Genomic DNA, 25,920 nt, shown 5'->3' on the forward strand with positions numbered 1-25,920 from the left:
GGGTGTGGCTGGTCAGAGCATCCGAGCTCGGACTGCTGTCCAGAGCGTCAACAGAGTGGTGCACTGTGGGATAGCTCCCGGAGCTATTACCGTCGATTTCCATCCACACCTAGCCTAATTCGATATGGCCATGTCGAATTTAGCGCTAATCCTCTCGTTGGGGAGGATTACAGAAATCGATTTAAAGAGAGCTTTATGTCGAACTAAATGGCTTCCTGGTGTGGACGGGTGCAGGGTTAATTCGATATAACGGCGCTAAAGTCGACATAAAAGCCTAGTGTAGACCAGGCCTATGATTATGTAAGCTTCACAGCACTCCTTAAATAAATTTATCCTCATTTTACAGACTGGGAAATTCATGCATAAGAAGGCTATGTTCTTGATCCTTCATCATTCCTAGTATTAACTGACAGTGTTTTATAAATTACTTTGAAGAAATTATGTTCTGTTAGCCCAGCATGATAATATAATTTTCTCAATTTATTTGATTCTTGGGAAGAACATTAGAAATCACGTTTAATATTTGCTATTAATTTAGTTCCTATGAACAAAAAAGGTTGCATAACAAATACATCTGACCAAAATTCTATACTCTTGTATAAGAGATATTATGTCTACTTATGTTACCTTAATATGAAGAGACGCCAGCATCTAATAAGGTTGAATCTTAATAATAATTCATGGCATATCACAGATATTAGATTATACATTACACTGCATTTCGCAATCCAATATTTTCAAAAAGTAAATGCACTTATGCTGGGATTCATTCACTTAAGACAATAATTAAATCCCAAAAAAACCTCTGTTAGAAGACTGTTAAGAATGCACAAGTCAAGCACTCAAAAGTTAGGAAATGCCAGAACTAAGGTTGCCTGTGCCTTAATTCAGCCCCCTTGTGCCTATGTGCTATGACAAAACCTTTCATTACATGATTACATGCTGTTTTTTTCCATAAGATCTCTGCCTCATTAGTGCCTGGGATGAATGGTGCTCACTGAACAAGTGGTTGTTCTTTCTTTTTCTTTTAATCCTTACTATTCAATGTGTGGCCCCAAGCCTTGTTTCCTGCATACCATTCAAACACTGCTCTGAAAATTATTAATTTCCTCATGGGCATTTCTATGGTGATCTCACCACACAATCTGAGCGCTTCACAAATATTAATGAAGTTACCTTCACAACACCCCTGTGAGGTCAGATGGTATTATTGTCCTCATCTGTAAAATGGGGAAGAGAAAACAAGGCCAGAACTGTCAAAAGAATCCACTGATTTTGAGAGACATTTTTGAATGTAACTTCCTAAGTCTAAATATGCAAACTGAAAAAAACAGAAATTCTGTCATGTGGAACCCTATTGATACCCACATGGTTCATCAGGGTCAGAATCTTTAGATGCATTCACAGACCTCCACCATTAGAGCTAAGGGAGTTACTGAAGGAGGTATCAGGCTGTTGTCTATGTGGCCCAGGCACTAGAGGCGACAGGATGAAACACATTTTCCCAGTTGGTTTTGCTATTTGCTGGTAGCAGAGAAATATCAAGACAAAAATCTCCTCGGTTCAAGTCCAGATTGTGGAAGGCGGGCATGGTCTAATAGTTATAAACCATTTTGCCCCCTCTCTAGCTCCTGCCCTTGGGCCCCCCTGCTCCTATCCTACTTCCTACCCTAGTTCTTACTCCTGTCTCCCCCCCCCGTTGGTTCATTCAGCTGGCTCCTACTCCCCTCTACTCGTTTTCCCTCTTCCCATCCCCCTTCCATCCATCCTCCTGCACGTGTCTTTCCACTTCTGATCCCTGCCCCTATACACACTGCTTCTATCCTCCCCTAGGCTATTTCCCTCCCTCATGCTCCTGCTCCCTACTTCTCAGCACTTGTTCCTGCCTGCCCCCCACTTCTCTCACCCCTCTGCATGCTAGTCAGGTTTCTTCCTCCTTCTCTTCCATGATGCCTGGCCGCTAGCGTAGCTCAGTTGCTCTGTGGGGATGGCACAAATCCAGTTCAACTGGCACACAGGCATTTAATAGGCAGCAGGTTTAAAGCAAACAAATAAAAGGAAGTATTTCTTCACACAATGCACAGTCAACCTGTGGAACTCCTTGCCAGAGGATGTTGTGAAGGCCAAGACTATAACAGGGTTCAAAAAAGAACTAGATAAATTCATGGAAGATAGGTCTATCAATGGCTATTAGCCAGGATGGGCAGGGTTGGTGTCCCTAGCCTCTGTTTGCCAGAAGCTGGGAATGGGCAACAGGGGATGGATCACTTGGTGATTACCTGTTCTGTTCATTCCCTCTGGGGCACCTGGTATGGGCTACTGTCGGAAGACTGGATACAGGGCTAGATGGACCTTTGATCTGACCCAGTATGGCCGTTCTTATGTTCTTATTGTGAGAGGATGGAGCATGCTCAGTGCAGACAGACTCTATGGAGACTGTATCTGCCAAATTTCAAGAAGTCTCTATTGAGCATGTGCAAACTTCAATTTTCAGGGGCTTATAATTTGGCCAAATTTGGCTGGTTTTTCAGGGGATGATAAACATTCCTGACATCAGAGTGAACGCCCCCTCCCCCCGAACACACCAAATTTCAAGCTCATACTCCAAATCACAAAGGTGCTAGAACTTCTCAATGGATAGTTGTAAGATTTTTTTTTTTTTAATGTGGGCAAAACAATATATATTTTCTCATTCTCGGAAACGGCTGAATTGTTTTTGGATGAAATTTAAAACAAAAACAAAAAGCCCCCACACAACTCAGACTGAGTCAGATACCCAGCATGGAAAATTTGAGCCCAAAACAGCTTAAGTTTGGCAAAGTTATAAATAACCAAAAATAGTGGTCTTGTAATGGAATGTGTTAGGCAGGCTAAACTATAGCCTATGCGATGGATGCCGCTTACAATACACCAAGGGAATATGGACACAACTAGAAGTCTCATCCATGCCTGATCATTTCCTTTCTTGATTGTCTTGATTACAACAAGGCTTCCCTGATACTCAGTCAATTAAAAATGCAGTGGCTAAAATTATAGAACCATAGAAATATAGGGCTGACAGAGACCTCAAGAGGTCATCAAGCCCAGCACCCTGCGCTGAAGCAGGACCAAGTAAACCTAGCCTATACTTGACAGGTGTTTGTTCAACTTATTCTTAAAAACCTCCAGTGAGGGGAATTTCACAACCTTCCTTAGAAGCCTATTCCAGCGCTTAATTACCCTTCTAGTTAGAAAGTTTTTCCTAATATTGATCCTGAATCTTTCTTGTTGTAGATTAAGCCCATTACTTTTTGTCCTACCTTCAGCTGACATGGAGAACAATTGATCACTGTTCTCTTTATAACAACCCTTAACATATTTGAGGGGAAATCTGATAACATTAAGTCTTCTTCTTAAGATTAAACATGCCCATTTTTTTTTAACCTTTCCTCATAGGTCAGGTTTTCTCACCCTTTTATCATTTTTGTTGCTTTCCTCTGGACTCTCTCCAATTTGTCCACATCCTTCCTAAAGTGTGATGCCTAGAACTGGACACAGTACTCCAGCTGAGGCCTCACCAGTGCCAAGCAGATTAGGACAATTACCTCCGGTATCTTAAATGAAATCCTTCAGAATATTAGCCTTTTTCACAACTACATCACATTGTTGACTCTCATTCAGTTTGTGATCCACTATAACCTTTATTCCTTGCCTGTTGATTTAACCATGTTGTTCCCACCCACACCTTTCAATACTTCTGCTGGCTCTTTCTCCTTCACTACATTGAGCTTAAATTTCTTAAATTCACCTTGTAGACCCAACATAAAATCTATCTCCTCCTGCTCCACTAACATCACCAGCCTCAGTGCACCATTCAGCTGATCCTGCCACAAGCATTTCTGTATCTTTATTCATGCTGTCTCTCATGTTTGAAATGTCTCCCTTTTCTGATTTTCCAAGCTACCACCTTCTCCTCATTCAGAAGGGTCATAATATGAAATACTATCCTTGCAAATGCTTTTAAACTTAACCACGAGGATGTGCACATGACTAGCTAAGTGACCACCGGATCTTATTGCTGTTGCCTTTGTTCGCCCTTAGATCCCTTCTGTACTGTTTTTTATCCCCACCCCATACGCTATGTCTGATACTAAAGCCCCAGTCTTGCAAAGGGATCTGCCCTTGTAGATCTTTACACTTACTTGGAGTCCTGTTGAAGTCTAAAGGACTCCAAGTGGACACAGGGGTCCACATCACTGAATCTCTTTCCAGGTTCAGGGCTTTAAATTATACAGTTTTTTGGGACAAGACACCAGGGCTTTCTACCTGTACTGTAAGCCACTTAGCACATTCCTGGAAGCTGTAATGCAAACCACAATAATTCTTCTATATTAAATTCCATCATCAAATATGGTGATTTTAAAACAATATTAATGTGAAACAGATATGGTAATATACAGTATTTTAATATAGCCTGTTTTATATACTCATGCAGTACAACTAAATCAGTGTTGTTTGCTAGTCTAACTGACCTTGTTGACAATAGCTGCCTTTTACCTGATATTATGATCCTTGTGGTTTTACAGAAATGTAAACTCAGTTTGGAGCTCTAGTAAACTAGATAACATTGTGCCCCATACTCATGTTGTGAAATGCAACCAATTCCATAAGCACAGTGTGCTTGCCTGCTAAGAAATGCTAATGTGATACAAACTCAGTTCCCAGAGGCCCTTCTCCAGCAAGTTCAAAAATCTTAGGGTGAAATCCTGGCCACACTGAAGTCAATGGCAAAATTTTCACTGATTTCAATGAGGCCAAGGCTTCATCCTTAGATGGGAAGGGTTGGGTTTTGTGACACAGTGCGTGAATATAGCATATTTTGTGTAAGCCTAATCCTGCAATCCCCATTCACCCTGGTAAACCCTACTCGTGCAAGGGATTCCACTGACTACTGTATTTTTTGCAGTAGCCCAATTCAACATAGGACTTACTTTTCATGGAAAGGTAAAGAATCAACTTTATTTATTTATTGCAAAAAGAATGCTTCGTGCCATTCAGTAACCGTAAGCCTCAAGCGGTCTTAAAATCCCCATTCTTCCATTTAAAAAATAATCTGAGAGCCTAGATACCTGCCAATTTTTTGTTTTGGTCTTTCCAAGATGAGCCCCAGCTGATTCTGATTTAGTTTTGAGTTTTTCTCTGGGCTTAATCCTGATCTAGTCAGGCTAAAAATGGTTTCTGGCCCCAATTCCATACACTCTTACCATGGGGCTTTGAAGTGGCAGCTGCTTCATGCCAAGATATAAACTTCTGCCTTCTTTTCCTCTACAGCAAATAGACACGGAGAGGAAAAATCTTGAGTTGATGCCATTCACTGTTTGTTTTTACATTATTTTAAAAGCCCTTTATACAGAAAGTGCACAACTGGGTTCACAGTGAATGGATTTTATGAGCTACAGCATGGAAAATATGTTGCTAAAGGGAAAAATTCCAGCCATCATTCCCACATCAGTACAAATATTTCCATATCTGATTCTCCATCTTTTTAAATATTTGCACCATATGTTATGTAGATTTTTCAGCTCTTAGTACAATACAATTACGTGAAGATTTTGTAAGAAAACTCCATGGTACAGCCTGGTCAAGCCTATACACCAAGGCCCTATTTCAAAGGACTGATCCAAAGCCCAGTGAAGTCAATTGAAAGACTCTCTGACATTCTATTTTCTGACTGAAAACAAAAGTCTTCTCCCTATACACATATTTACCATGATAGGATATTTGTTAAGCCTTTAAGAGAACAAGCTTAAAACAGGACAATAATTCTGCTAACAATCTTAGGCCAGGTGCTACCTTCGTAGTTGTAATACATGCACACACACACCTCTGTCCAAAACACAGGTAAATCTCCCCTCCCAGCTGTTTGGGGAAGAAGCCCTTCTGCCCTGCACCTGTGAACTCCCTGCTCCTTTTCCATCATAGGTCAGCAGGTAATGTCTTTCCTGCTGCATTAATTGGTGAGGCAACAAGAGTCACCTGCTAAGCAAATGCAACTTTTTAACGTCTGCTTGTCCTGGGAATCTCTCTTCAGTAGGTATAAGGATGAACTTTTTATCTCCAGGAAGCAGCTTGTGATAGGATGCATTCAGCCCAAATGGGGTTTCACTTCAAACCCCTCCCCCCCTTTAAGGGAAAGTACTATAGAATTTAATATGAGTCTATAAAAGTTACTGTACATATTTAGAGAATTTAAGAGCAAATCAATGCTTTCCTATAGGTCTTCTGTGTGTACACGTCTTGACAACAGGCTCCATAGTAGATAAGAATATTTCTTCACTGCAGTTAACTTCAGTGATTGGCACCCGGGCCTGAGCACTCAGGTTAGCCTAGCCCGGGTGGGAGCAGCCACATTGCTAAGCCCTAGCTGAGTTACTAGGTCCTCATTGGTGCTGTGCTTATCTACGTGTGTTGCTAGGACTTCTGGTAGCATGGCCTAGGGTTCGTTGTGCTGCAGTAAGCTGAGCCGCTCTGTGGTTCTTTCTCAGTGAATTGTGGGAGAACTTGTCCGTCCTTCTGGGCACACAGGGGGAAATGTGGGAAGGCACTGGAGTGATTTAGCTTGTGTCCTTACTTCAGATTGAGTGGGTTACTAGCCCGAGTGATGGCAACACCTGAGTTCTGGCCTGCAGCTCTCAGACAGGCCAGCTAGCCCAGATTGAAAGCACCACCACACTCAGCTGAAGAGGTTTTGTATGTAGACAGGAGGGATGTTAGGGACAACAGTCGAGTAAGAGCCTGAGGTATCTGTGCAGTAAAGAGAGACACTAGGATTCTTCAGTGTAAGGAGATGTGGCAGCACTTAGGAACAAAGTAATTAATGTTAAACAGTTTAATACTACTTTACACTTTCAAAGTGCAGTACAAACAACAGAATGGGTTTAAAATGGTCTAGGTTTAGACACGCTAGCTTTGCCTCTAACTCCTTTCTTTTGTGCATTTGTTTGACTGTTACTGCTATCTGAGTAGTGGGAGGAGGAGGAGATTTGCAATCCTATTTTCCCTACTGACATTTCTTTAAATAACAACAGTGTGCCTGAGCCACAAAGTTCAGCTCTAAATTTGGTTCTAAATTTTCCCAAATTCCATTGCAGAGGTTTATTTGGGCTCATCTCTATTAAACATCTTAAAGAAAAGGGAAAAAATAAGAATATCTTGTCAATGGATCAATTTATGCGAATCAGAGTGGAGTGTTTTCTTGACAGGGCTCTGATGGAGGCAGTTTAGCACAGGGGCACCTCTCTTAATGTACTATCTTGTTGTCCAGAATCTCAGCTTTCATTTTTTTTTAAACAAAGCAAGTCTCTCTAGCTGTTATGGTTGTGAAGAAAACCTCAAAAATGTAATTGATGCAGAAATGTTTTCCTGAGCCTGGAACAATAGCTCTAAGATGTGAAAGGGCCCAGTCATCATAGGGAAGTGTTAATTCAGATGTCTAGTGATAATTATAATGTTCTGATAGTTAACTAGCTCATTCCTCATGTAAAAAAACAAAAATATCACACATCTGTGCAATTTACTATGAGTGAATATTCATTTTGGTATCATGTGTGGGTAGCATTTGAGACACTATCACCCCTCATTTTCTGCCCCAAATCAAGAAGCCAAGCCTAAAGACTGTAGCAGATCCAAGGGGCATAATCAAGCCATTCCAAGGGGGACTCAAGCTGAAAGAGCCCAGAGATCATGCATGGTCATATTTTGACATTTCCACAATGTACTGTGAGCAGCATCTCATTTTGGTGATTGGCAAGGGTGTACCTTATTTTGTAAGCAGAGGTTGGAAGTGTACCAGCACCAGTTTCTCCTCAATTCAACCCCTGCTTCTTGATACGTTTTGTGCTGTGAAAATATATTTGCAGACAGTAACAAACCTAGAAGACTATGTAGTGTATATTTAAAGATGTGCACTATTTGATTATTTAGTGCTGCTTAATCAAGCAAACACCAACAGAACCCAATGAGAGTTTTGCTTGAGTAAGGACAATAAGATAGGGCCATTAGGTGATCTAAATTTGCTACCTTATGATTATAGATTTATTAAAATTGTATGCATATTATAAAGTATTTTATTCATGTAGAAGGATGAATAAAAGTTAAATATTTCAGGCCAGATTTTCCAAAATTCACACACCATTTTTTGTGAACCTAACTTAACAACACACAAGCTACAGTACTGTACATGTGCAGTATTGCAAAACCCAAGCATTCAAAATCATGAGTCACACTCCCAAAAATCAGAGAGTGTATTAAATTCAACTTTTTTAAAAATTGGGGTTCTTTTAACTTTGAGCTTTTCAGGTTCACATTTTCAAGCTTTTCTCTGCAACCAAGTGGGCTAGTAATTTAAATTTTCTTTAAAGTAAAAGCTGAGTCTCTCAGGAAATAACATGACTCCAGGAGCTTGAGCTTTAAAAAAAACAGTAAATATTGTGAACATTGGCAACAATGCATTTTTGTGCATCTGTTCATTACAAATAAATACAAAAAATACATTTAAAAATCTGGGACTTGATCCGCCATTCTATCATAATGGTGTAATTGCATAGAAATAAATGGAATTTCACAGTCATAACATCAATGAAATAGAGTGGAGAATCAGGCCCTTAGTCTTTAATTAAAATAGAATATATGTACTCACTAGGAAAAGTAAAAAAATTAACCAGTCTACTAAATATTAAAGCAAATACCACAAGTTCCTGGGTCTGCTTGTTTACAATGTCAACTTCATTTTCTATAGAATATTCAGAGAATTTTCTCTGTTGGCACTTTGTGAATAAGAGAGGCACTGAAATATTATAAATTGTATAACCCAACACTTTACAAAAACATTCACTTTTAGCATTATTTTTGGTAAACATTCAGTTAAAAAAAAAAAAATGGCCTGAATGCTGTATACTGGCTTGAATTGCATATTGTAAAGGCTTGTAGTAGGAGGCCTTAGCCAAATGCCAAGTCAAGATAATGAAATAAAAGTTAACAAAAGACAATTCTGGACCATTTCTGAAAAATTCTATGCACCTGAAAGTCCTTTTGGGAGTGGAGAAAAACTTAGTTCAGGAGGTGCTTTACAGTCAGGTCCACTATTTGGTTGTGGCTAATAAAGCCAAGTTAATAGGGAAGTTCAGCTGCCAACCTTGTCACTGAGGGAAAGGGATTTATATCCATGCAGGTGCCAGATCCTAATCTCCTTTCTATTTCTGTCATTCCCCGCTAGAGGGATCTTTACATTAGCATTGCCTTGTTCGCGTCATTAATTTCCACAGCTCATTAGAACGCATAAAAAGTCTTATAAAATGGATTTGATGAAAACAATGATCCAGTTGACAGAGCTCTCCAACAAGAGCTCTCAGATCCATGTAATTATCTGCTAACACATACCCATGGTCTATACTCCTTCATTACCAACGACATTGTGTGTCTGCCACTTTTTACCAATGTAAAATCTCTTAACCTGTATGTGAGTTCTGCCTGCAGAATAGAGCTCTATACTGTAATCTGAAGACGAAAAAGTTAAAAAATTGAAATCCCGAAGAGGCAAAACATTAAACCTAATCTATAATACTGTTTTGGTCTCTCAGACCTGAAGGACTGTGCTGTGAAAACACTGCTGAAATGAAGAAAACAGTTTGCATGATTTAAAAGTGTTCCAGGAAAGTGATTCTGCTTTTCCCTTCTGCTACACTCTGCTATATCAAACAAAGCCACACTGCCAGAATAGAAGTCCAAGAGGTGGTCTTCGTAAAAAGACATTAGCTTACCTATTTCAAACCCTCTCCTCTCTGCCCTTAAAAAAAAGTCTGATAGATTACTTTTATTTGTCCTAATGTTTTCCCTCTGCAGCCAGTGTGAGCAGAGTATTCAAAATCACAAGTAATGTGTGGAACATGCAAAAGTGTTATAGAATTTAACAGAAATTGATTTACTTTCCATGTGTTTTTTTGCACCATGATATACAATACGATAGGGAATTATAGTCCTTCTATAGAATTCTAAGAATGATTAAAAAACGACTTAAAAGAGATCACCCTCTGTTTTATTATATATGTTCTGTGTTTGTACAGCACCTAACACAATGGGGTACTATTCCATAACTAAGGATCCTAGCTGCTATCGGAACACAAATCATAAATGATACATAATAATAAAAACCCTATTAATTTTTATAGTACTCCATACATTTAATTCCTGGGCCATTCCGTAGAATTTTTCCATATGGGGCAAGACAGGCCTTTCAGTCTCACAATGGCCTTAGTCACAATATTCCCAATTTTTGAGACCTTTTAAATGTTAATCATTGTTTCCATTTTAAGACAAGTTACAAGGATAACTTCCAAATATAATGCATCTGCCTTACTGGGCTCATCCTTACAAGACAGCCTTTACATGGTAATAGTTTACTGTCACTGCCCTCCTGGTCTGGAGTCAAACCACTGTCACAGAAAGTAAAGGTTCCATATCCAATTACCCAACATTTGCGCATCTAGATCCCTGTGCATTGTGTTTACTGAATGTGATGTATGTTTGTGTGGGGTTTTGTTTGCTGGAATATCAATGATATGGGTTTAACATTTTAAGGGATCAGACAACATTAAAAATAATCTTTGGATTTCTTATTTCCTGCTTGTTAAAGAAAAATGATACATACACGTAAATACCCAATTTCAACAGTAGCCATCTTACAAACAGCTCTTATGTCACTAGCAGATCAAATATGAATCAAGATCTGACTAAGCAGCCTCTGCTTTCTCTCTCAAGCTGGATCAGAGCCTGGTGTTATGGTTGCTGGTGCCTCAAACTTGGTGCTGTGCCTTTGACAGTAGCCATCTGTCCTAGTTATCAGCAGACTGGACCGATTTTAATGGGACTGTCGTATATCCTGCATGTTGGTTCAGTCCTGAAATGTCTTTGGGCAGGTGAAATGCCATCACATCATAACATCATGTCACGACACAACACAGTGATGTTCACAGCCTGACACATCCCGTCCTGGCAATGCACTCATATACTCAAGGCAGTTCCTAAAAGGCACAATCTATCTCTACATAAATTGGACACAGGGACAAGGAGAAGAGTTCCTCCAACTTGGCCACAAAAGAACAAATTTACCACTGAAATAACTCAGCTGAAATAAATGAAGTTAAAGCAAAAATAGTTTTGGCCAACGTAGGTTTGTAGGAATAGAAATACCCAGTCATTAAAATATCCTCTCTTTAATCAGTAAGGTTTGGGGAAAGAATGGTTAGACTGTTTAGATTTTAAAACTGTGTAATTGTTAGGATTAGGTTTTAGGTTAGACCCAGTTTAAAGTTTAACTCTAATCATGGGGTAAACAGCTGCTTTGTATTATCTGGTTGATTAAATCCAGACAAGGAAGGCTTTTAAAACCAGAAGTGCCACAGGTCAGGAATTGAAACTTAAAAGTTAGGTCAAGTGAAAATTGATGCAATTATCCTTTACATGAACACAGCAGAATTAGTTATTCAGTATTTAAAACGGTCACTGCTTCATAATAATCTCATTAATATTAATAAATATAGTTGTTAATCAGGCAATAATTATTGACATATACATAGGAACAGAACCTGAATCTGAAATGTTACCTGTAGTGTAACTTTAAAACACAATTTTAATCTAAATTCTAGTAAATATGGTTTGCTCATTATATCGGCATGATAACTAAGTTACCCCATATCCTAGCTGTACCTTTACCATAGTATAGTGATATTTCTTATTTGTAATAACTGAGTTATTTGAAAGTTGTTTTAAATAATCTATAGGAAAATAGCCAATTACATACTAACAATCAAAGTAATTTAGAAATAAAGGGAAGATTTGCCCTATTTAGATGAAAGTTTCAGAGGATGATAGGTCTCTGAAATGTCTATGATTCAAGAAACAAGGAAGGCACTTAGGAGTAAAGTGCATTTCAGAATTTCAGGGCCCTTCAAGGGAATGAACTAGTAACTGTAAGAAAAAATAAAGTGTGAGCAAATGTCCATGAAATCTTAAAAACAAACAAACAAACAAAAAGTTTCCATTTCACTCCTTTTATAGCTGTGTAGAGCAGAACCTCCAATGTTTTGATGGTGTGAACTCTGGCCCTGGTCCTGAAAACACTTACACCCAAGAGTAACTTTATGCATATATTTGCTCAGTTAGGGACAGAGTTCATGCCATCAAAATATGGCAGACTTTGTTCTACATGGCTATAAATGGAGTGAAATAGGAACTTATTTCTTTTAAGATATATGTCTGCCAAGCATCTCATCACCTTGCAGGATCAAGCTTTTGAGGCAAATTCTCTGCCCAGCAACTGGCCAGGCAAGACACGGCTCTGATTTGCACTTAATACTAAGTATTTCCCATACATAAACTGGTACATGTGAGATTATGAACATGCTTTTGAAAAATATGTGCATAGAGCAACATTTTCAAATACCCACTAATTTTGGGTAATTGAGTTTACAGACATCCATCTTGAGATAACTTGGCTCAGGCCCAACCTAATGGGAATCACAGGTCTTAAACACTTTTGAAAAACTTGGCCCCAGGTATCTCAAGTTAGGCCCTCAAGAACTAAGGAAGCTGACTAAGCAGACACTATTGAAAATGTTAGTCTTAACTTCCGTGCCTCATTTTCCCTATCTAAAATGCGACTAATAATACTACTTATCTATCTTGCATGTGAGAATTGATATTCCATTCTTGTAGAAGTGGTTTGATATAGAATACAAAATGTTATTTAATTACAGATGTATTAACAGTATGAATTTGTGAAAAATATCTGCTGAGGTACATAGTGTGTATTAAATCAGCTGTTTACTGATGAGGACTTGGTCACATATTACACATTCTGTCTGGAAGCAGCTACAGAACAAATCCTAGAGTACATAGTCACTGACTGGTGGGGTAATATTTTAACTATCCATCCCAAATTTCTCTGGGGGAAGATAGCACATGGCCCCGTGTTCATCAATAAAAAATATATTTTCTATGTTAAAAGAATATGAAATGCAGTAGGCAAAAAAAATTGCTGTTTATTTAGCAAAGTTCTTAGTGACAGAACTGATGACAGAATTTTAATTAGGTTATTCCTCACCTGGTAAGAATCAGTTAAGGTATGTCAAATATTGGGCCTAAAACGCTTTACAATGTCTCTTTAGCATCTTATAAACTTCAGTACCTTTTGAAGTATTACCATGTAATGGTCACTTCTGGCCTTAAAAATCGAGCAATCTATGAAAGCAATTTTTACAGTTAACAAATGACCATACACATACCTGCTGAGGTTTCTTTAAATTTGTCACTGGTCTTCTTCTTCCGCCATTTCCAAGGTTTAAAGATTTTGCCAATGGTAGAGAGTTTGCCTTTTCTCTTGAAAGGAGAGGTTTGGGATCCTGGGGTTGGCCCATCAGAATTTGCAATTGAAGCCTTGTCTAATCCATCAACTATATAAAGAAGAAAAGTAAAATGTTACTGAAACAAGCAGGACAGGGAAGTCATATTCTAAATCTAAACCTGCACGTTATTAGATTGCAGAGTGCAGGGTGGGTGGACTCTCTTCTGAGTCCAGATTGAGATTGTTTCAGTGGACTCAAAGCAATCATCATTTCGGGCCCCTTTGTTCCATAACTACTCAATAGCCTAGTTAGAACAGGTCAGAACTTTGTTATAAAATATTTCTGATAAAAGCATCAACATTTTTTCAACAAAAATGTGTGATTTTTCTCCCCGGTAGCTTGAGAGCCTAGTCAGAACATTTTATTGGGGGGGGGAGGGAGGGGGGGAATATTCCACTGAAAACTGGAACATTTCCCATAGTTAAAATTTTAGCAGAAAAAATAAATCAGTTTTTCACCCACAGCTCTAATATTAACAGTTCTGGCAATGGAATGGAACACTTAGAAATAGGTCAGTTTGATATCCTTCATATTCATTAATTCACAGTGGAGTCTGTCATGACTAAGGCTCCTTATTAACAAACAGAATTTAACACTAAGCTTTTGGGGCTGAATCCAAAATACCGTAGGCAAATATGCAAACAAGAATTACTGGGTTTGGTCAGCAAAGATTTACTGACAATATCAAAGTCAGAGCCAATATTTACCACAAGTAACCTTAATGCTGGGGTTTGTGGACCCAATTAGGAATAACCATTCAGCAGAGGGGGGTGGTGTAGAGTTAAATGTATAGTGGCATGAACTTCCATATGATATCACTTTGAAGTCTATTATTATTTTTTCTTATTACAGTAGAGAATCAGAAGACAACAGGTAGAACATTCTAGCCTGATCCTGCAAACACTTAAATATGTGCTTAATTACGCTATGTGAGTAGTTTAATTGAAATCAATGGGATTGTTTATGCATATAGAGTTAAGCACATGCGTATTTATGGGAGAATGGCTTCCGTTAGTACTTTGGTTTATTTACATATTCCAGTTATAACTGGTCAAGAACACACTTGATGCCACCACTGATAATAATAATAATCACAGTCTGTACATCTCAAAGTTCTCTACAAAGGGGAGGGGGAGTAGTGCTATCCCATTTTATTGAGAGAAAAACTGAGGCACAGTACAATTAAGTGCTTAGTTCTAAGGTTGGAAAGTGAGCCAGTGGCAGATCCTGGTAAAGAACCCCGATTTCCTGAAAGCTGATCTTGTGCCCTGTCTACTGCCCCATGCTGCTTCTGGCCCATCACACCAGTATGGACTGTTGACATCATAGTTCCCAGGCAATCAGTGTTTGTTTGATAAGATCTATACTTGCCCTAGACTTCAGTATTGACCTTGGATTTTTAAAAAATTCCTTGCTGTGAGAGACTTTTGAAACACTGACATCAGCCAATCCGAAGGCAAGAAATATTATTCCCAATATTCTGTAGAAGATACTTGGCCAAACTGATCCCTCGTCCAACTACATTGAAATCTATGGAGTTAAAAGCAAGGATGAATTTGGCCCAATATGTAGCATTTAATCAATAAATCTGAACAAATTGGGCCATAAAATGCAATAAATCCTGCAGGGGCAGGAAGATGGAGCAAATAACATAAAAGGGCTTTTCCAGCTTAATTGCTGTTATTTAAACTCTTCAGAATGGTAATTCTATACTCAGTTTTTATTTAAGTGTTATCCTTGGACAACCTGAGTATTTGTAAAATAGAAAGGCCACTACAGTTGGCTTTAACAAATCTTGCGAGCCTTAGAGCCAGATTGTGACTGGTATTTGCATAGGGCCACAGGATGGGAGGACACAAGCGATCTCCCCACTTGGCTATCCCATGCAGCCAGTCACAGTCTTTCACAGGTGGGATGGCCTTTAAGGATAGTTGGGCCCGCTCATTAGTCAGTGACTAATCAGCTGCCTCCCAGCTGAGGCTGCAGGCTAGGAATTACTGGAAGATTAGATGGTCCTCATAAAAAGCATTTCAGAATGAGAGCTGCAGGGAGAAGTTAGGCTCCTACAGGAGTTTCCAGGGCAGAGCAAAGTACCCAGTTTATGACTCTCAGGTGAATGTAACCCTGCAGGAGAACCTGGGTCAGGGAGGAAAGGGCATAGCGATATATTAAATAGTCTGAAGAAACAGAACTGAAGTCCTGAAGAAAAGGGACTGGACTCCTGAGGCTAGAGAGTGGTCTTTGGGACATGGGCCAGTGAGTAGCTCCTTGGTTTATACAGAGTTAAGTGACTGCAGGGACAGCATCCTTCATACACTCAAAGTCGGCAGGGAGGAGGTACAACCATGGCCCTGCTCTTTTCTTCACTGGCCTGAAGAACAGACTGGGCTCATTCCAGTGAGCAGGCTGCATCATCCTAAAGGATGGTGCAGCCTCCTTAGACTCTCTATGCACTGGAGAGCTCATGGAGAGCCTGGGGCTCCTAGAGCGCCCTGTAGGACAACATAGTTCTGCACTGCCCCCTACACAGGGCTGTGTCTACAGGGCAACATTTAGCTCTGTGACACAGCTTTACCATCAGCTTTAACTGGACAAATATCTCTCCTTCAAATGAGCAACCATTTTTCATACACAAATAAGAACACCAATTTAGCTGCAAATACTATACAGGAAAAACCACAACTTTTGAAAACAAGATTCAAAATCAAATATTTTTGAAGATATATGGAGAAGACTTTCATTTAATAAACAATTGCCCCTGTGTTCATTCCTTCATTTTGAAAGCAACCCACCAAAGAACTGGCTGCAACAAACAAGAATGGCCAGACCTTGCAGGCTGTTTCTAGAATTACCCCATGATGAGGTATTTGTTAAAATTTCTGGGCTAAAGAAAATATCAACATTCCAATTCAAAAGCAATAATAAATTAATACATTTGATTTCAAACTAACACCCCACCAGGAAGAAAGCTATTTCACAATGAAATTCCAGAGCATTTATGGAGAATTTTTTTCCATAACTATTTCTCTTCAACTTTGTAACGCTTTGCAGGAAATTGATGTTTAAGATTTACACTGTTTGCTTTACATGTCATGCATCAAAGGGTATATTTTTACCTCAAAGTGCCCAGGGACCTTCTATTAATCATTGTAAACAGTACATTTATGAGTAGGTGCTTAACTCTCCGTGACTGGATGTTGTTTGGTTACTTAGCTCTCTCACTTTTACTCTGGAACCTTTGCCTTTTCCCCCATCGTCAAAAAGCCAGTGAGCAACTCATTTGTCCTCGATAACTGTCATCTATTAAGTCTGATGTTAGGATTTTTGACAATACAATATACATGGATTTAGTTTGACACCATTTCAATTGTTTACCCCAGCTACAGATTTTTCATCTGAAGGCTTAGGTGGCAAATTCCACTGAATGCAGGAGAAAATGAAAGGCAGTTCATTTTAAATTAAGGAGCTGGCAAAATAGTTTTATTATTGGAGAACTAGATGCACTTAAACATTTTTATGCTATTTCACTGAAATTCATTTCTGGAAAACAGTAATGCATGGAAATTCACTCTGTCTGGCTCTCGTGCAGGAAAACACCTAACAATATGCTTAAATCTATTCAGGAAAGCACTTAAGCATATCCTTAAGTGCTTTCCTGAATAGAATCTCTACTGGGAAATTCTAGAACATGTTCGTTATTAGAGCACTTAAACATTATGGACACAAAGTGGTTGCCATTAAAAGTCAACTGTTAACCAATGTTACCACACAGCAGTATTTTAGGCCCCGATCCTGCAATGAGCTCCACAAGGGTAGATCCCTGAGCTCTCATGGAGCCCCACCAAATTCAGCAGGGTGCTGCATGGGCCCATGGGTTGCCTGTGCAGAGCCACTTGCACGGTTGGGGTATCCGTTACAGTGGGTAAATGTTGACTTTTAATGGTGCACACAGTGTGACATCCATCTGTATTTGTGCATTTCTCTCAGTGATAAGAAAGACATCATTTAAACCGACATTATCAGGGACCTGTCAACCCAGTGAAGTAAAAGATTTAGGACTATTTACAAGGGAAATCAGCATTATAAATAACATGAATCTCTACACATATTGGCTATTTCAAAGTGCGCCAAGCCGAAGTTTGCTATCCTAAGCATTTTCTATTTTGTTAAGATTTGTAAAAGGTCAAATTGTTAAAGATCAACTAAAAGCCCGAATCACCCCTGCACTGGTGATGAGCTAACTGTAGGAACCAAGAAGGGAAGCAACGCACCTCCCTGAGCCTTGTGCTACCAGCGCACATTAGAGCAGCCTCAGGGGCTGCCCAAACTTGTACCTCAGCTCTAATGGCCCCTATAGGCTGCTCCAGCAGCCAAGGAGAGCCAAGGCCAGCCTAGGCACGCCTCCTATGCTGGGTAACAGAGAGCCAGCTATGCTGTTTGTGCAACTAATCTTTAATATCTGCTGCCAAGATGAGTTTGTTTTGTTTTTTTCCTAAATGCTAACACTACAAAACCAAAACATCTTTTTACTTATAAATTGAACCAATTTTATTTGGAATAATTTAGGGAAATATGGAACAGCCCCATGCCATATTTACAGTCACTGTTTAGAACAGAGCCACCTTTTAGTAGTTAACTGAAAATTCCTTGGTTATAGTTTGCTTTTAGTAACTTGAGTTATTGCTTACGAAAAAGGAATATAAAACAAGAGTAATGAAGTAGCTAACAACAATAAACAGCGTACACAAAGCATTTTTTCTACAAAAAAGAAGGCTATTGAACTTTCATAGTCCTTGCTTTTAATGATCCTCTTCTTCTCCACCTAAAATAGCAATTCCACATTAATATGAACGGAACTTTGAGTTACATGGGTAACATCAATGCATGTTTGGATGTCATTTTAATTAAATCCTACAGAGACACTGCATTGCCAAGATAATAGTAAGCAAAACGTATAGTACGCAAATATATAGACATTTCATTATGCATGTATATGTTGAGCTACAGGAGCAAAACATAACTACATAGACTGTAATATGATGTCAAATTACAATTACATCAGTAATAGTCTAGTGGAGCATAAGATTGGGAATCAGACCTTCTGAATTCTTTTTCTGGTTATGCCACTGACTCTAACCATGGACAAGTCAGTTAAGCCATTTCTACCACAGTTTGTCCAACTGCAAAATGAGAATAAGATTTACATAGATCACAAAATCATTCTGAGCCTTCGTTAATTAATGATTGTGAAGAAGGATTTTGAGATTCTGAAGTGAAGGCACTTAATGCTAATAATACTTAGCATTTATATGGTGCTTTACAAAGCATTTACTAAACTAATGAATCTGTGTGGTAGGGAAGTATTAATTATTATTATTATTAATAGCAATACAAACACTAACGCTAAGACTTCAGCCCACAAAAACAAAGTAATTCTGAATAAAGGCTGCTACAGCACCTTGAAGTTTGCCCCGTTTGTTTAAGCATTATTGCAGAAACGCAGCTTGCTGGAACACCTCATATATGGATTGGATTCATGTGGTCATTCCTGGTCCTACTCTATTAGACTCATACTGCTCTGTTAGGTCAACCGCTATCAAAGAATTCATTTAAAAAACGAGGGTTAAGAATGGAAATGCACATAAATGGTGCATTCCCTGTGAACACCACATATGAAAAATCATCCATGCACGGTGTGATGGGGCGTGCACCCCACACTGTCCTTGCAAGTCCCTGAATTAAGCCAGGTGGACCCAATCAGCTAGTTAGGCTGCGAACAGAAACTTTAGGCTGGAAGCAGCTAATCGGAGAGAGGCTCACCTATAAAGCCAGGTAGTGGGCTACAGACAGGACTGCTAGGAAAGGCTGCAGGAATGCAGGCAGCAGCCACACCCTGGGAAGAGGGTTCTTTGAGCTGGTACGCCCAGAGAGAAGGGGAACCAGAGCTGTAGAAAGCAGTCTAGGGAAGGTGCAGTGAAGGCTGATAGAGAAAAGCCAAGAACTGGTGAGCTGAGTGTCCCTGGACTGGAACCCAGAGAAGAGGGTGGGCCCAAGTTCCCCTACCAGCTACTAAGGGCGTAGCATGGAGCTGAGGCAGTGAATGGGAAGACTGCCTAGGACTGATGATAGACTGTATCCCAGAAGTGGGAACACCGGGTGACCTAGTACCTAGATGAATGACCTATCAATTCAGTGTGGTGAACTTTTTTTTTTTTTTTTTTTAAACAAATGATCACAGACACTACTATGTCTAACCATAAAAGGGTTGAGATAAGCAGGGGAGGATGTGCCAGCCTGAAATCAGACTTACTTTATTTTTGTGGATTTATGTCTTAGTATTTTGTATATTTATTATTTATCAACCAGTCTGCTAGAAATCCAGTTTTGAATGTAGTTCTCTCTCGCTCTCTCTTCCTCTGATCTTACCCTCTCTCCACAAAAGGATATGCTACAAAAGACATACTGGTATATTGAGACCTCAAATCCTCTTTTGAAGATGTTGTGACTTCACATACAGCCTTGCTAGAGGGTGCCAGAGTTTGACGTCATGGTCTCTAACCCTGCAGAATCAACATGTTTATGCAGCTGCATGTTATCCCAATTCACCAACAAGAACAATAACTCCTGGACTTGGTACAAAGTAAATGAAGCTGCTTGTTTCTAGAGCTTATTGGAAAATCCTTTCGAATGGAAAATGTTTGAGCCTCTGGTTAAAAAGTTACTTTTGAGATTATTAATGCAATTTTAAATAAAAATCAAATTCTATAACATCAATTCTTCCTGAAGCAAAAACAGACTGAAAGATAGATTTTTTTTTCTTGTTGTTTTCTTACTTGGGAAGAAAAAGAATGCAACTAATCCCTAATAGATAAACTGACAAATGGGGGAGCTGTAATGCACCTCTGAGCAACCCAATCAATTGGCATTGTATGCATTTGCCTTGCCATACATCTGGTGTTTTAACTTTGGGAAACTATCATGATGTAATTGATTTGATTGTATTTTAATTAAATGGAAGGGAACAACCAAAGTTTTAATGTGGGTGGCTGAATGGTAGTTTCCATACCGGGCTGCCAGTGCTGCAAAATGTTAATTAGACCTCCTGCTAGCAATGTGCTCAACAAGGTGGGTAGTGGCTACCTCAGATGAATTCTGATTGCTGTCTTAAAATAACCGAAGTGGGTAGTGGATATATTCCCTTGGGATAGCCACAGCTGGAGCTGAACACAGCCCACCTGAATGTCACCATCTTGCCACAGGGACAAAACTGCACACTGATCAGGCTGTCAGCGTGATAGTCCTGCAACGCACAAGTTCAGAAAGGGTTTCACGTGGCCGATTCACGCCTCTCCACCTCATGAGAAGCAAAGTGAAATCTTGCTGCAGTAAGTCCAACTCCTAACAGGAGAGGCAAATTTGTCTAAGTTTTTTAAACCGCCAAACAAAAAGCCAAATTCTGCTCCTTGATCAGCAACTGCAAAGGGCTGCCAAGTACCCTTAGTAATGCACATGTGCTTCACAAGCACTTAGCAAGGATCTACTGGAATTCTGTGCTTCCTTGACAGTGCTACTACAAATGTATATGGCCTCTATGCTGTTATCCAGACATCTCAGAAAAAGTCATATTATCCAAAGAGGTGGGCAGGGTATATTACAGACATGATTTACACTATCCTCATATCCCCTCGATCTCAGGAGTACGTTACACAAACACACTTCCTGGCTCTTTTGACAACAAAATGTTATGTACAGCCACAACAGATGCCTTTCACAGCTGTACAGGACATGAGCATCCGCAGAGCCACATGTCTTAGGCATGAATATAACCTGAACAATGGTTCCGTCTTCCACATGCACTTGCTACCATTTTCTCTCTCTCTCTCTCTCTCTCTCTCTTACTCCCTCCCACTCCTAAAGCATAATTTTTCTCACTATCTTCAAGCATGTATTTAGAGTCAGCATTAGAAAAACCAGGTACCCTTCTGTGATATGGTGGGGAGGCCTCTTCCCGGCTGCCCGGAAGCAAGAAGTTAACTTCAGCTCAGTTTCCCACTACTCTGCACAGGTGCCATGGGGAAGATAGAATGATGGATGTTCCAGTGGTTTGGGTGCCAGCCTGGGACATGGAACCCCCAGTTCCAATTCCCTGCTCTGCCAGAATTCCTCTGCAACCTGCAGTAAGTCACTGAGGGGTTGTCTTCACTGACAAGTTAACTTAGTTTTGTCCCTAACTCTAGTCCTGCCCCACACAAACTCCTAACTCACATGTGGTGATGCTTTTAACTTGAGCTGACTGGGTGTAGACTACCGTGTGAGTTATTAGCAGCTGACAAGTAGTGCTATATCTAATGTCACTAACAGAATCACTCTGTGCAGCCCAACTGTAATTTCACAAAGTAGTTGGGCTCATGTGAGCTCAGCTCATTTGAGTGTAGATAATTCAAATGACCTTTGCAGTGAAGAACTATGCTGAGTCTCTGTTTCTCATCTGTAAGATGGGGATAGCAGCACTTCCCTACCTCAGAGGTGTTGTGAGGATAGATATATTAAAGATTATGAGGCACTCTGATACAGTAGTAATGGGGTCAATATAAGTAACATAGATAATGAAGCTGGGCTGGAGAATGCAGGGTAATCAAATAACAGAGGACATTGCATAAGAGCTACTGCACTGGCTTGGAAGACAGCAGCAAAGAGGGCTGTGTAGTGAGCCAGACTGGGATTTTTCCTATTATGTTTCCAGGCAATAAAAAACCAGTCTGTCTTGTCCTTTTGTAAATACTTCATCCTGAAACCCTCAGGAAGGAAAAAACCATGAGGAAGGATGCAGGAGGCCAGAAACACTGTTTTGTTTCATCTGTCCCCACAGCTGATTTCCGCATTCAGTGCACCGTGCAGTATGTTGCTGGTGGTGCTCACGAGGGCATCCTGACTGATGACATTCTTTAAATTGAAAAATAATGAGCAGACAAAGAAACAGGTGTGACAAGGAAAATCTTGAGCACCTTACTCAGACTTGTACTTAGTCCTTGAACAGGCAAACCCGCACTGAGATCAGTAGGAGTTTGCCTAGGACTGAATACAATGCACCTCCGGATTTGGCTTCACAGTTGTAGTACTCACACATACCAACCTATCACAGACCAGTTATTCGCATTCCGGAACCATCCTGTCTTCATTAGAGCATTAGATTGTCCTACATCCTCATCACTTACTCCCTCTGCAACCAACTGTTCAACTTCTGTCCTTTTTGGCTTCTTTCATAAGGAACAATTAAGAGCTTATTGTTCCCAGAATACAGACATTAGAACCCAATTTGGATGAAAATTAATAATCCCACCTGTTACTTGCTCTCTGATTGGAATCCAGTTGGCTCAGATCGGAAAAGAGTAAAGTTAGAATCACAATAAACTGTATACTTTCCTTTCCTCCCTCCAATGATTTGTTTAAAAAAAGCAGATGGAAAGCTTCCAGACAGTAAAGTTTTCCAGATGTAATAAACATCAAGATAGATCCTAAATTTGACCTAAAAAACTACACCAAGCAAGCAAGCAAGCAACCAAACCATCCATAGTAAGGAGAAAGGGGGATGGAAAGAAAAGAAAAGGAAAAAAAATTGCTGCACACATGAAATCACAACCCAACTGCTTTGTTTAACTGAAGGCTGAAAGTTATTATACATCATGTCAGGAAATAAATCTCCTCACCCTGAAGCACAGTGATAAAGTTTTCTAATATATTGGTGGGGAGACAAAAAGAGAAAAATCTGAGAGAATTTTGTGATTCAGCCTAAAAATAAATTTAATTTTACTTATCCTGTTGAATTTTATAGCAATATATTTCAATGCCACATCTGAGAACAAATACAGTACTGCAAAATCAGAAATGTTTCCTTAAATTGATATTTCTTGCTTTATTCCAAGATGAGGGAAAAATCAGTGACGATTAGTTTATGGAAAATATATTTAGCAACTGGCAAGTGACAGAAATTCTCATCAGAGACTGAACAAGAGTGTGAAAATAATTTGAAGTAAGTATGTGGTCACCCTACTTTTGTGCTAAAATAAACAGGAACTAAAAACAAACAGTTCTGGAGTAAATGAAACATGTTTTACAGATGATAAAATGAGACCAAGTCAAGTGTATCACATGGAAGCCTCTGGACCCATTCCCATTTCTCAAGCTAGTTCCAAAATACCTTCCAGCTGCACAAAATACAGTGGAAACCCTTCAATGGCCTGTCAAAACATCTAGCACTAAAGCAAGGAAAGATAGGAGAGAGCTGAGACCCTCAAACTGGGCTGGTCTTCCAAGAGAAAAACACATAATAGATACACTATGTAATTTGCCTAAATTAGGACTTCCTATCCCCTGTAGTTAACAGAAACCTGAAAAGACAACATAAGAAACACAATATGCAGAAATTAGTTTAAAAAATATTGAAATAAGTCAAGTGAGCACCTCCTAGCAACACAGCGCAGGTGCTGCTCATGGTCATTCCAAAATGCCAGGTCCTTCCTGAGTGCCAGGGTCCTAAACCTCCAAATACAAGATTTTCAAAAGAGCTCAGAGCCAGATTATCCAGTGCTCAACACCCACATTTGGGTCCAGATTTCCAAGAGAGCTAAACTCCCATTTAGACACCTAAATAATGATGATATAGTTTCACCATATGGCCATAACTCTTTCAGTTCCACTAGTATCTCTAGAGGATGTTAAACTGCAGCTACTAAAGTCAGACAGGTACAGACAACTTGCATCCAAGGGTGTTAAAAGAGCTGGCTGAGGAGCTCATTGGACCATTAATATTGATTTTCAATATGCCTTAGAGCACTGGGCAAAGTCCAGAAACTGAAAGAAAGTGAATATTGTACTGATTTTTTAAAAAGGTAAACAAGGTGACCTGGATAATAGGCCTGTCAGCCTGACACCAATCCTAAGTAAGATAATGGAGCAGCTGATACTGGACTCAATTAGTAAAGAATTAAAGGAGGGTAATGTAATTAATGTGAATCAAGATGGGTTTATGGAAAATAGATCTTGACATACTAACTTGATATCTTATTTTGATGAGATTAGAAGTTTGGTCAATAAAGGAAATAGTGTTGACATAATCTACTCAGACTTCTCTACAGCATTAGACTTGGTACCATAAAAATTCAACGATATAAAATTAACGTAGCACTCGTGAAATAGATTAAAAAGTGGTTAACTATAAGTCTAAAAATGTAATAGTAAAAGGGGCCCTAGCACCTCCAATCAGGGATGCCCTGGGGGCACATATATGTGCTCGTCGAAGTACGTTATCCCATCCCACATGGACTATGTCCCTTGGGCAAGTGGGTCTTTTTTCGAGGCAGATCAGATGAAGGAGAGCAGGTCTCACTGAACTGTGGCATTGGCAAAGTTACCAGGCTCGAGGAGGTAGGGGGGCTTGGAAGCCGATTCTTCGCTTGCCCGGTAGTATTCCCCCTTCCACGATAGAGCATCGGCTTTTCCATTTCGCTTTCCTGGGTAGTCGGTAATTGTGAAATTGAACGAAGAAAAGAACAGCGCCCACCTTAGCTGTCTCTGGTTCAATGCTTGGGTCTTGCAAAAATACTTAAGAAGTTATTCAAATGCCGTTTTTATAGCAAGAGGCTCCTTGTCCAGTATTTCGTAGTTCATCTCTGCGGGGATAAAGTTTTTGAGAATAAAATGTGCAAGGATGCAGAACTGACTGGGGTCCAAGTCACTGTGAGAGTACTGTCCCTATGGCCACACTGGATGCATCTGCTGCCAGTATGAAGGGATGAGTCAGGTCAAGGTGTGCCAGGATTGGGGAAGTGGTGAAGGCAGCCTTTAGCTGGTCAAAAGCAAGCTGGGCTTCAGATGACCAAGTGAATCACATGGCTTTGAGGAGGAGGGAAGTCAGGTGGGTTATGAGTTGGGAGTTTGGTGACGAATCTCCTATAAAAATTTGTAAAGTCCAGGAAGTGCTGAAGTTCTCACAGCACCACTGGGGTGCTGTTCAGTTGCAGATGGCTTCCACCTTCTGTGGAACATCTGGATTCCCTCCAGGGAGATGATGCACCCAAAAAATTCAATGGTGGTCTGGTCAAAAGTGCACTTTTCCAGTTTGGCGTACAAGCCATGCATCCCTAACCTCTCCAAGACAGACCGAACATGCTGGTAACGCTGCTCCAAGTTTTTGGAAAATACCAGTATATCATTGAGATAGATGATCATGTACTGGTCCGGGATATCCCTGAACACATCATTTATGAAATGCTGAAATGTTGCAGGGGCATTAGTTAAGCTAAATGGCATTAGCAAGTCTTTGAAGTTTCCATATCATGTACGAAAAGTGGTCAGGCCACCTCCTCTTTCCTCCTTCCGCTCATGCAGCAGAGTCTCGATGAGTAGGGCGAGGTCAATAACAGTGCCTAGACAGGTGGAGTTTTCAACATGGGCTAGCTCGTCTTTTATGTCATCACTGAGC

General features: G+C 39.9%; 1 protein-coding gene across 2 annotated transcripts in view; it reads right to left on the reverse strand.

Annotated features, from left to right (window-relative positions):
• PHACTR2 (phosphatase and actin regulator 2) overlaps positions 1-25,920 on the reverse strand; it is a 112,532-nt gene that overhangs the window by 55,831 nt on the left and 30,781 nt on the right. For both annotated transcript variants that reach the window (XM_026649778.2, XM_026649777.2), the window contains exon 2: positions 13,320-13,487. In XM_026649778.2, coding sequence (XP_026505563.1) covers positions 13,320-13,487 — 168 coding nt within the window. The remainder of the gene's footprint in view (positions 1-13,319; positions 13,488-25,920) is intronic.

The sequence above is a fragment of the Terrapene carolina genome, unplaced genomic scaffold, assembly GCF_002925995.2.
Source record: "Terrapene carolina triunguis isolate 2854851 unplaced genomic scaffold, T_m_triunguis-2.0 Scaffold85, whole genome shotgun sequence".
NCBI classification, from domain to species: Eukaryota; Metazoa; Chordata; order Testudines; family Emydidae; genus Terrapene; species Terrapene triunguis.